Source organism: Vulpes lagopus, chromosome 4 (genome assembly GCF_018345385.1).
Source record: "Vulpes lagopus strain Blue_001 chromosome 4, ASM1834538v1, whole genome shotgun sequence".
Lineage (NCBI taxonomy): Eukaryota > Metazoa > Chordata > Mammalia > Carnivora > Canidae > Vulpes > Vulpes lagopus.
The window spans coordinates 47,335,735-47,349,012 of NC_054827.1; the positions used below are offsets into that span (position 1 = coordinate 47,335,735).

The 13,278-nt window shown below is 37.0% G+C and overlaps 1 protein-coding gene and 1 long non-coding RNA gene across 3 annotated transcripts in view; one reads left to right on the forward strand and one right to left on the reverse strand.

Annotated features, from left to right (window-relative positions):
- AGBL3 (AGBL carboxypeptidase 3) overlaps positions 1-13,278 on the forward strand; it is a 55,670-nt gene that overhangs the window by 40,319 nt on the left and 2,073 nt on the right. Inside the window, 3 exon segments of the mRNA XM_041753577.1 lie at positions 6,304-6,352; positions 7,701-7,894; positions 12,576-12,807. Coding sequence (XP_041609511.1) covers positions 6,304-6,352; positions 7,701-7,894; positions 12,576-12,807 — 475 coding nt within the window.
- The window catches only part of LOC121490025, a 26,585-nt gene continuing 13,307 nt past the window's right edge, over positions 1-13,278 (reverse strand). The window contains exons 5-6 of one of the 2 annotated variants that reach the window (XR_005987487.1): positions 12,221-12,322; positions 1-82 (exon numbers count right to left, since the gene is read on the reverse strand). This is a non-coding gene — a long non-coding RNA (uncharacterized LOC121490025). Of the gene's footprint in view, positions 83-3,679; positions 3,703-12,220; positions 12,323-13,278 lie in introns of those variants that run through there. The other variant, XR_005987488.1, reaches the window with a different exon arrangement.

Here is a 13,278-nt window from a genome sequence, read left to right on the forward strand (position 1 = left end):
CGCATTGCAGGGCACTACAGAACCTCGTCTTCATGAGCCACACTACTTTGAAGAGCAGGAGACATAGCTGGCTTTCCTAACACTGGAAACAGACACAGAATTATGTTCCAAATGAAAGAAAAAGACAAAAATCACAGCAAGAGAGCTAAACAAAATAGACATAAGTAAATGCTTGATAGAAAATTTAAAGTAATGGTCACAAAGATACTGGACTTGTGAAAAGAGTGGAGAACTTCAGTGATACCTTCAACAAAAGACAGAAAGCCAATCAGAGATGAACAACTCAATAACTCAAACTTAAAAATACACTAGTTGGAATAAATCGTGGACTAGAGGACGCAGAAGAATGGATCAGCAACCTGGAGAACACAAATGAAAACTAATCAACCTGAACAGGGGAGAAAAACATAATAAAAATTGAAATTAGACTATAAGAGAACTCAGAGACATCATTAGGTGTAATAACATTTGCATTATAGGGACCCATAAAGGAGAAGAGTGAAAAATGAGAGCAGAAAATATATTTGAAGAACTAGCTGAAACTTCCCAAATCCAGGGAAGGAAACAGAAATCCAAGTCCACGAGGCACAGAAAGACCCCAACAAAATCAACCCAAGAGACAGAGTAATTAAAATGACAAAAAGTTGTGATAACAAGAGAATTTTAAAAGCAACAAGAGAAAAGAAAACAATTATATACAAAGGAAAGCCCATAGGACTATCACCTGATTTTTCAGCAGAAACTTCACAGGCCAGAGAAGGGGGCCATGATACATTCAAAGTGCTGAGAGGAAAATATAATATTCTAGCAGCCAATAATACTCTACTCAGCAAGGCCATCATTCAGAATAGAGGGAAAGATAAAGAATTTTCCAAATAAAAGTTTAAGGAATACATTACCCCAAAGCCAGCCTTACAAGAAATGTTAAAGGGGAGTCGTTGAGGAAAAGGAAAAGACCATAAGCAGGAGTAAAAAAAGTAGGAAGCATAGAAGCAATAAAATTATATCTATAAAAAAATCAGTCAAGGATTTCACTAAATTTGTTGGGGCACCTGGGTGGCTGAGTTGGTTAAGCATCTGCCTTCAACTCAGGTCATGATCTCTGAGTCCTGAGATCAAGCCCCACATCAGGCTCTCTGCTCCACAGGGAGCCTGCTTCTCTCTCTCTCTCTCTCTCTCTCTCTCTCTCTCTCTCATAAATTTTTTAAAAAAGAAATTTGTTCCATTTCTATACACTAATAATAAAGCAACAGAAAAAGAAATTAAAACAATCCCACTTACAACTTCAACAAAAATAATAGAATGCCTAGGAATAAACTTAACCAAGAAGGTGAAAGACTTGTATTCTGAAAACTATAAATCACTGATGAAAGAAATTGAAGATAATACAAATGGAAAGATATTCCATGCTCATGAATTGGGAGAGCAAATATGGTTACAATGTACATACTACCCAAAGCAACCTACAGATTTGATGCAATCCCTATCAAAATCCGAAGTGTTTTTTATAGAACTAGAATAAATAACGTAAAATCTGTGCAGAACCACAAAAGATCCCGAACGGCCAAAGTATCTTGAAAAAGAAGAATGAAAGTGAAGGCATCACAATCCCGATTTCAAGATATACTACAAAACTGTAGTAATCAAAACAATATGATACTGGCACAAAAGTAGACACAGAGGTTAATAGAACAGAATAGAGAGCCCTGAAATAAACCCAAAGGAGGCAAGAATAGGCAATGAGAAAAAGGCAGTCTCTTCAACAAATGGTGTTGGGAAAAGTGGATAGCTACATGCAAAAGAATGAAACTGGACCAGTTGCTTATACACTATGCAAGAAAATAAACTCAAAATGGCTTAAGAACTTAAATGTGAGACCAGAAACCTAAAAAGCCTACACTAAAAGAGCATAGGCAGTAATTTCTTTGATAGTGGCTGTGGCAACATTGTGCTAGATATGTCTCCTAAAGCAAAGTAAACAAAAGCAAAGAAAAAAAAAACTTTTGAGACTACATCAAAATAAAAAGCTTTGCACAGAAAAGGAAACAATCCACAAAACTAAAAGACAACCTACCAAATGAGAGAAGATATTTGCCAATGACATAGCTGATAAACAGTATCTCGAATATATAAAGAACTGATACAACTCAACATCCAAGAAACAAATAATCCAAATAAAAATGGGCAGAAGATGTGAACAGACATTTCTTCAAAGACAATATGCAGATGGCCAACTGACACATGAAAAGATGCTCAACATCACTCATCATCAGGGAAATACAACTTAAAACCACATGGAGTTATCACTTCACACCTGTCAGAATGGCTAAAATCAACAACATAAAAAACAACATGTGTTGACAAGGATGTGGAGAAAGGGGAACCCTCATGCACTGTTGGTGGGAATGTGAACTGGTGTGACCACTATGGAAAAGAGTATGGAGAGCCTCAAAAAATTAAAAAGAGAATTATCATATTTTCTAATAACTCCACTACTGGGTATTTACCCAAAGAATTCAAGAACACTAACTCAAAGATATATGCACTCCCATGTTTATTGCAGCATTATTTATGATAGATAAGATATGGAAGCAACCCAAGCATCCATCGACAAATGAAAGGATAAAGAAGATGTGATACATACATATATATGTGATATGTATATACATATAGACATACATATGCACACAATGGAATATAGCCAAAAAAATAATGAAATCTTGGCATTTGCAACAACATGGATAGAGGTAGAGGGTATAATGCTAAGAGAAAGAAGTCAGAGAAAGACAAACACTATGTGATTTCACTGACATGTGGAATTTAAGAAACAAATGAACAAAGAGGCAACACAAACTCTTAAATATACAGAACCAGAGGGGAGGTGGGTGGGGGAAATGGCCAAAATAGGTGAAGGGGATTAAGAGTATACTTATCGGGAGACAGAACATGAAAGACTCCTAACTCTGGGAAACGAACTAGGGGTGGTGGAAGGGGAGGTGGGCAGGGGGTGGGGGTGACTGGGTGGTGGCACTGAGGTGGGCACTTGACGGGATGAGCACTGGGTGTTATTCTGTATGTTGACCAATTGAATACCAATAAAAAATAAATTTATTAAAAAATAAATTAATTAAATAAAATAAAAAATAAAAAAGTATACTTATCATGAAGAGCACTTAGTAATGTATACACCTGAAGCTAAAAGAACATTGTATGTTAATTGTGCTGGAATTGAAAACAAATTTTTTAAAAAGCAAAACTACGATTAGTATGTTAAGCACTCTAATGGGAAAGGTAACCAACATGTAAAAACAGGTGGGCAATATAAGCAAAGATCTGGAAGTGTTTAAGGAAGGATCCAAACGAAATGCTAAAAGCCAAAAACACTTAACAGAAATGAAGAATGTCTTTGATGGCCTCATCAGTAGCAGCGTGGAAGTGGCTGAGGAAAGAAATCAGTGAGCCTGAGGATAGGTAAGACCCGCTTCCCAAACTGAGATGCAAAGACCAACCAGAAGGAGGAAAACGAACAGAACATCAAAGGTCTGTGGAACAGGGGATCCCTGGGTGGCGCAGCGGTTTGGCGCCTGCCTTTGGCCCAGGGCGCGATCCTGGAGACCCGGAATCGAATCCCACATCGGGCTCCCGGTGCATGGAGCCCGCTTCTCCCTCTGCCTGTGTCTCTGCCTCTCTCTCTCTCTGTGACTATCATAAATAAATAAAAAATTAAAAAAAAAAAGTCTGTGGAACAATTTTAGAAGATGTCACACATAATACACATACACACCAGGAGAAGAGGAAAAAAGAACAGAACCACAGAAAACCTAAAGATGTGTATTGTTAATGTGTTGTCCAAATCTCAGTGATACTTCGCTCGTGTATCTGAATGGTTGGCAGTGAAAAGGTAAAATTTGGCAAATTTCATTCAGTCTATAAACTTCTCATCAAAGAAAATGAAAAGATCTTACCTGCTACATGTCTTCACATGTACTAAAAACGTGATTTCCTATCTGTAATTTTGAGGCGTTCACAATGTAAGTTTTTGGTCACTCTTTAGTTTCCTCAAAATTTGCAGAAACACTTAATGAAATTTTTGACCTTATAGAAAGGAAGAAGATAAACTCCTTAGACCTGAGCCTGCAAGATCACTGTTGCCAGCCATAGAAAAGCCATCAAAATGTTTGTCTGCCATGAAATTACCTTTTTGACATGTGACACAAGAACATCCTCTAATTTGGAAATAGTCTGAAGATGAGAGTACAGGGAAGCACTACAGTAAAATAATTTATATGCTGTTTCTCTAAAACTGAAGATCTTTGAAGAAGCACCAAGGACTATGGAAAAGGATTCATTGCATGTAAGCTGTCTGGTCTTGTGTGTAGCCTGTGACAAAAACTCACACAGTGATAAGACATTTAGGGGAAAGACTGACTCAGAACTCAAAGATAGGGGCAGCCAAATGAAACGGCCGTGAAAACTGTGATTTGTTTCCACAGTGCGCCGGACTCTGTTCATCATATATTCTCAACTCCTACTCCTTCTGCTTGGAACACTCCCCTCCCAAATCTTTTCCTAAGTAACCCTTACACAACCTTTACATTTTACTATCAAATGGCACCTGCCTGGCTTGCACCTGCTGTGCGCACCAATAATGCACTCTCATCCACTCTCTCACCATGTTAACTGTATTTCTGCTGTAATTACCTGATTCCTTATTGTAATCCTCACTAGGCGATAAGGTCTTTAAGGGCATGAATGATGTTTCATTTGACATGTTGTCCTCCAGTGACCTCTGTACCTCTTCATCTGAACATTCCCACGGTAACAACTGCTATCACTGAAAATACTCAAGCTTTGACATTTTAAAGTCAGGTATCTAATTTGCTGATCAAAACACATTATCCCACTATAGCTGCCAAAAAAAAGTATGCAAAAGATAAAATTTAGGAGGATACCACATTGATTCTGAGAAAATAAGAATTTTTCTGTTTGCACCTTGGAGAGAGTTGTGTAAGATCATGTGAATCCTATAAATTACTTGCATGGAAATCAAGAGGAATAGACTTGTGTTAAGTACAAAAAGACTGAAAATTTTCTAAGTTAATCAAAGTAAGTGCTTAGTTCACTTTTAGCTTCAATAAAACTATTCATTTATAAACCTAAAAAAAAAAAAAGAAAGAAAACTGTAATTTATTTGAAATCCACCTTCAGGTTAAGTTCAGCTTAACCTGTGCTTTATAAACATTTTCCTTGAGAAAAAGAAGTTTAACATATGGTGACATCCAGTGTCACCAGAGTATCCAAAACAATGAGTATCTAAAAACAATGGACATTTCAGACATGCAGAACCTACCTGATGAATTTAAAGATGCATATTGCCTGCATGCCAAAAATCTAGTCTACCAAAAACAAGCCTGTAGATACCAAGGGGGTGAGGTTTTTAGAGAGAAGGAAACTAATTGCTTAGAAGTCCAAAAACCTACTGCTGCTAAAAAGTAAAATCCTTTTCCATGCTCAGATTTGTCTATTGGTGGGTTATCTAACAATGTCATTGCGCTGGACTGCCACCAGGGACCAGTGTAAAAATCGGCTTGGTAAGAGGAGACCAGCAAGTCGGGTCTTGGAATGTGTTTAGTGTTAACCATTACATTAAAGAGGGCCATCCTAAAGCTAGAGGCACTTCAGAGAAGAAAACACAAAGTGCAAAATTCCCTACTTTATCATGGGACATAAACCCACCATTGTTAATTTTTATTAAATATAGGAAGTATCTGTTAACCTCATTATATTTACATTCAGCTTTTATAAGTTTTATATTTATGTATCTTAAGAATGCACAAGGGGGACACCCGAGTGGCTCAACCTTCAGCTCAAGGTGTGATCCTGGGTTCAGGGATCGAGTCCCACATCGGGCTTCCTATGAGGAGCCTGCTTCTCCTGCTTTGTCTCTGCCTCTCTCTGTGTGTCTCTCATGGATAAAAAAATAAAATCTAAAAAACAAAAATTCACAAGAAGGACACCTGGGTGGCTTAGTGGTGGAGCGTCTGTCTTTGGCTCAGGTTGTGATCCTGGAGACCCAGGATCGAGTCCCACGTTGGGCTCCCCACATGGAGCCTGCTTCTCCCTCTGCCTGTGTCTCTGTCTCTCTCTGTGTCTCTCATGTCCAAAACAGAGTAATTGAAGATAAGCTCAGTTAAGCTAGCCATTAATGTATAAATGAGGTAATTGTCAAGAAATAAAAATACTAAGTTTTGTTCATCTTTAAAATCTGCATTCAGAACTTTTATGGTATATTCTCTTTTTTAGTGAAAATAACTGGACGAGCTCCTGCTTGGCTTCTAAAAAGATATTTGAGGTAAGAGAACTAGAATTCTTCTACTACCTTATTCCTTTTCCTCTGACTTCTTTGATTTTGATTTTGAATTAAAGCAACAGGTAAAAGTAGCTTTTTTATAACAATTGCTAGTTGATGTCTCCATAGTATCTGTGACTAGGCCAGTGTTCTACATAGCAGTACTTATATAATATATGTTAAAGGATTTTGAGATTTCAGTATTCTCAAACTATCCCCAATGAATGCCTTAAAATTTACAATTAGATATTTCTACGCATTTGTCATTGCATTATCTGAGTTTCTCTTTTTTTAAAAAAAAATTCTGGCATAAGAGAATTATTTAGTATCCAATAATAATAACTGGATGACTATCAAATTATGACCTGTAATAGCAATTGGAACATTGGTCACATAGGGCTAATACTTGTACCTAAAAATTGGAAGACTAGAAAATGAATTCAGGGGACGCCTGAGTAGCTCAGTGGTTGAGCATCTGCCTTTGGCTCAGGGCATGATCCCGGGTCCTGGCACTGAGTCCCACATCAGGCTCCCCAGCAGGGAGCCTGCTTCTCCCTCTGCCTGTGTCTCTGCCTCTCTTCTCTGTGTCTTTCATGAATAAATAAATAAAATCTTAAGAGAGGGGAAGAAAATAAATAAATTCACGGATAACATAGGTAAACTTTGTCTAAACCAGTCATTATATCACTAGCACCCTTGGCAAGTTTTCCTGTTCTTAGGAATAATGACATGGACAACCATCTGAACCATGGAATACTAAGTATCTGAGGATAGACTGAATTTGTCCAACAGAGAAAATGCTTTTTTCCTTCCTTGGCTCTTGAGCTTCCTTGGCTCTTGGCTCTTGGCTCTAAGAGCTTTGTTTCTATTCAGTATAATGGGTTGTGTGGAAACATGTAGACTCTCCTGCCCCAGAAACCTACAGAATAGGTAAGAAGCCATCTTTAGGCATGCCTGTACTTGGATCTAGGATTGATCAAACTAATACAGTTTTTAAAAATATATTATTTATCATACCTATGGAAATAAACCAAACAATATATCAAAATAAGAGAAAATAGAAAAAGTATTAAAGTCACAAGATGTGAATTCTAGACCTGTCCCTCACCTGCGTGATCTTGAGCAAATAGCTTAACCATTCTGATTCCTTAACATTCCCTCTCTGATGTAAGATAGGGATAACATAGGCCATCTTGCCTTTATTATAGGACTGGTGAGATCTCTAAGTAAGATAATATCTGTAAGTCTCCTTTACATACTGTGAGGTGTAATATACAAATATGACATTACATTACTCTTGATTAGATAGTTCACTATTGACATTGAAATCAGAGTACCCAATTTCTTTCAGCTCCCAAAATATGATTCAGAGGCTCAGCAAAAACCAACACAGACAGTTGGAAACCAGTGAGAAGCCAATCCATGAAATAATTCAGCCCAAGAGCACAAACTTGTATGGAAGCTGTTTCAAAGTGACATCCTTCAAGTGTCCTATAAGCACACCAACTCCCAGCTGGACTGAGAAGACACGGATACCAACAGAAGGTATTTTTTTATTGCTTAGGATTTTAATAAATACAAAGGTTGCTTTCACTATATCATCATTAATAAATCCTATGAAATTTGGCTAATGGGAACCCTTTTATAAACAGAGAGGATTAATAGCCATTTTATTCCTGATTTTGAAAAATACTTGCCTCCTTTAATTTCTATATGAGTTTTAAAAATAGTATTTAATACAGCTTTGAAAAAAAATCTATTTAATTGACATATTCCCAATACCTTGTCATTGATACCTTCTCCATACCGTAGAATAAAAAAAGAAATGAACTGATACACATGACAGGGATGAATCTCAAAATCATTGTGCTGAGTACAAGAAGCCACACACAGAAGAGTAAATGCTATGTGAAATTCCACATATATAAAATGCAAACTAATATATAGAGATAACAATAAAACAGATAAAGCTTTCCTAATAGGAGAAGGGATAGAGTAGGAGATGAAGGGAAGAATGGACTAGAAAGGAACACAAGGAATCTCTTAACAATGATCTTTTCTAGATCTTGAATGTGGTGATAATTTCACAATTGTTTATGACTGTTGAATTGCCAGAGTTTTAGTTTCCAGAGCAACTAGCTAGGTGGAGTTATCCTCTACTGAGATAGTAAAGGCTGAGGGCAGAGCAGCAATTGGGTTTAGACTTGTTTTTGAAATGCCTTTCAGACACTGAAGCAGAGGTAACTGAATAAGCAGTTGGATATATGAGTCTGGAGTTCCAGGAAGAGGCCTTGGCTGGATATACATTCAGGATATATCTTTTCAGATAAAGATAGGATTTTAGGGCAAGAACCTGGATGAGACTCTTAAGTGAGGATGGGTATAGAAGAGGGTTAAGGAGAAAATCCTTGGAAATTCCAGTACTGATGGATCAGGAAAAGAATAAGAACCAACAAAGAAGCAGAAGGAGCATCTTGTGGGTTAGGAGGAAAACTAAGAGGATGTGTTGTCCTGGAAGCTAAGTTAAGAAGATATATCAAGGAGAGGGTAATAATCAACTAAGTCTAGTGCTTCTGAATAAGTGAGATGAATTTACTATTGGATTTTACAGCATGGAAGTTTTATTCAGGATCTTGATCAGAGAAATTTCAGTAGAATGACAGAGGTACAGATCTAATTAAAGTGTATTTTAAAATAGGAAAGAGGGCAGCCCAGGGGGCTCAGCGCTTTAGCTCCTGCCTTCAGCCCAGGGCATGATCCTGGAGTCCCAGGATCGAGTCCCACGTCAGGCTCCCAGCATGGAGCCTGCTTTTCCCTCTGCCTGTGTCTCTGCCTCTCTCCCTCTTTCTCCCATGAATAAATAAATAAAATCTTTGAAAAAAAAATAAAATAGGAAAGAGATTGGAGACAGGTAGTCTTCATGGAATTTTGTTGAAAAGGGAGATTTCTTTTTCAGTGTCCCCCCACAGCTACTAAAAATTATGTTTCTCAACCTTTTCCAGCCTGTTCTGAGCTTTTTCATTGCTTCTTGATTACATTATCTTACAGGCATATGCCCCGGTGAATCTTAATGACGTATTAATAAAAACTCTTTTTTTTTTTTTTTTTAACTGAACTAAGTCACTTCAAAAGGAGTTATCTTTTCCTAGTCTTGTGCGTTGTCCCTTTATTTACAGTATATGCAGTTAGGGCTCTACATTTTCCTCTAAAATGTCCTAGCTCTGTTTATAAACAGAATATACTAATAAATACTAATAAACTCAGTTTATTAGAGAAGAAATCCTGTCCTTTCCGATTACTGAACTTACCAACTATGAACTGAGATGGATTCTATCAGAGATTAATGAAAGGTCCAGTCAGGCGTCTCCAGTTCTGGAAGAGTTTATATTTACTGATGAGCTATGGTACAGATACAGAGATTCAACTGACTGGGGAGAGCAGGGGAGGAGTCATAAATCCTAGCAGACAGATTTATATCCGAGTCATTTCTTCTTTAGGTTTGGTAAACACAAACACAGTACTCTTGTAGTACCCAGTCTTCTATTTAGCTAGACCAGCAGCACCCGGAAGTGAGTCATGGCATTCCAGGCATCATTACTATGTCCTCGGAACAGGCTTTACAGGCACAGGTAACCATTATAACCATTTCACCCAGCCAGTGATGGGTTCCAAATATTGAGCAAGAAGAAATCCAGTTATCGAAGCTGAATGATGGGTTTAAGACGGAGTTTCTTATACTGTTCTCTCTTTTTTATGGAGCAGATATTGAAGTTTTTAAAATGAAGTCCAAATGAGTACTCTCCCAACTATCAGTGGTGCCCTAGATCTCCGGCCCAATCTCCTCAGTGACATAATTCTGATCACTACCCTCTGTCTCACTTTCTCAAAATATAGTCAACATTCACTTTTAATAATGGACAATTCCTTTTATAAAAAGCCTTACTGTGGAAAATTCAAACATAAACAAAAGTAGAGAGAATAAGCTGATCCACTGGGACCCATGACCCACCCTTAATAGTTATCAGCATCTTCCTATTCTTCTATCTATATTCCCACTACTCTTTTATTTTTTTTTTTTGCTAAAGTATTTAAAGCAAGTTCAGCAAATCATATTTTGTCCATAAATAGTTCAGTGTATAACTAAACCTTTTTTTTTTTTTACTAATCATAATCTGTTTCATGGTTTTATTCTAAATATATTCTTTTTCTTATGTTGTCTCCATACCGCCTCAGGCATAGTAATCCCACCACATCCTTTAAGATGTCTACTAGGCTTCCTTCGGGCTTTACTCAGGGTTTCTTTTTATCCCTCTTCTCTCTTCCTTAGTATATTGGATTTTTAAGAGTTGTGTTAAAATACACGTGAAATAAAATTTACCATCTTAACTAATTTTAAGCGTAAAGTTCAGTGTTGTTAAGTATACTCACATTGTTGTGCACACAATCTCCAAAACTGAAACTCTATACCCATTAAACAACTCCCATTCCTCCTTCCTCCTAGCTCTTGGCAAATATCTACTTTGAATCTCTCTGACTTTAACTATTCTAGGTATCTCATATAAGTGGAATTAAATATTTGAAAGACAAATACATTATTTGTATTTGTCAAAATGTGACTGGAGATATTTTTCATTTCTAGGAAAAAGAAATAGATGCAACTTCTAGCTCTTAGATTTATATTGATCTTTTTTACTGACTATAGAAAAAATGTATAACATGTAACTGAGTACATATTTATAGAATAAACAAGTAGGTTTTTAGAGAGAAGCAGAATTTTAGAGAACATTTACTTTAATTAGGTGTATAGATAAGGCAAATAAATAATGTATTTGTCTTTCCGTGACTTGTTTATTTCACTGAGCATAATGTCCTCAAGTTTTATCTATGGTAGAGGCGGAGTCAGAATTTCCTTCCTTGTTAAGGCTTCCACCTTTTTTGGCTCCTGTGAATTGAATAATGCTACTTTTATGAATGTATACAAATAACTCTTTGAAACTCTGCTTTCAACTCTTTGGGGCATATACCTAGACATAGAATAACTATAGGATTCCAAAAATTCTATTTTCAATTTTTTGAGGAACCACCATACTGTTTTTCATAGTCACTGCACCATTTTACATTCTCACCAACAGTGCACCAGGGTTGTAATTTCTCCACATCCTTACCAACATTTGTTATCTTCTGTTTTTTTTTTTTTAATAGTAGTCTTACTAATGGAAGGGAGAGATAAACACTCTCTTTAGATGTTATTATAATAATTATCACAATTAACAAAAAGTAATTCTTTCATATCTTGTAGTAAAGAAGGGATTTCCAACATGCATTTCCCATGGTTTTTCCCATATCTCCATCATTCTGTTTCCCAAGATCAGAAGCTTTGGAGTCACCACTGATTCCTTTCTTCTCTCTTCCCACACTAATTCATTAGAACAATCTCAAAATACAGGATTATATAACAGCAGATTCCTGCTAAAACAAATCTTGGATCGTAACACTCCTCTGCTCAAAATCTTTCAGTAGCTCCCCATTTCACACTCAGTAAAATCAGTCTTTACAATGGCCTGTGTGAACTGAGTCCAGATTACCTATCTGAGCTGATATCTTAGCTCTTTCCAGTTAATTCAATCTGCTTTAGGCACTTGTGCCATATTTTTTTGCATTATTATTGGAGTTCAATTTGCCAACATATAGCATATCACCCAGTGCTCATCCCATCACCCAGTGCCCCCCTCAGTGCCCATCACCCAGTCACTCCAACCCCCCACCCACCTCCCTTTCCACTACTCCTTGTTCGTTTCCCAGAGTTAGGAGTCCACCTTGATGATTCTTCAATACACTACCAGGCTCCTAGCTCAGGGCCTTTGCACTTACCTATTTTTCTTGCCTAGAATGCTCCTTTCCTCTGGTATCTGCTTGACTCACTCCCTAATTCCTTTGAAATGTCAGCTTCCCAGGGAGGCCTTGCCTAAACACCTTTAAAAAAAAATAGAAATCACTACCCACCCCCAAGAATTCTTTGTTCCCCTCCCCAGCTTTATTTTATCCTGTAAACTTTATCATTATCTGACATATGTTTTTATTTGCTATTTTCTGATCCTATAATTAAAATATAAGCTTCAAATGGATAAGAATTTTTAGATAGATCCTTGACATATGATGTTCAATAAATAATTGTTGAGCCAATTCAATTCATATATATATACATATTTTTGTGGTTGCTCTCCAGATCTGCGTCACAACTTTAAAAGCAAAATGAAAGAAAGTACTCCCTTCCAGAGCAAGAAGACTGGCATAAATTGGACAGATGATGAAAAAAGAATCTACAGGGATAAAGGAATAGCTCAAACTCAAGAAATATTGCAGTAAGTGCTCCCTAGCATGGAAAGCACTAAAAATGTGCAAACCCCTCAGATAAAACAAATACTCAATCCAAGAACCAACTTCCAAATTCAACATCAGTAAGTCAATACAATTTTATCATTCTCAGCTATGTAATGCCTTTTTTATAAGGAAGCAATGCTTATTACTTCATTATCCTAAGAAACAAAACATTTGCTCTTAAAATGGTGGCAGCTGTACCACATTTGACAAAGCGACAAAAACCCAAAAGTCATCAGAAAACACTGGATATGTGAAGGGAATAGGTTATCAGGCCTTATTTGATTGTTTATTTGCATGAAATCACTCATTAACTTGGATCTGTGAGTAAAGTAGGCATGAATAAAAGTATAACTGTATCATGACTTCAGATTTCTCTGATGTGTTTAAGCCGTATAATCCTAGGGAGCTTAGGATTTAGGATTTATAACTTATTATAAGATTTATTTACTTACTTTAGAGAGAGAGAGTGAGGGTGGGGGGGGTGGAGAGGGAGCGAGAATCTGAAGCAGACTCCCCACTGAGTGCAGAGCCTAATGCAGGGCTCCACC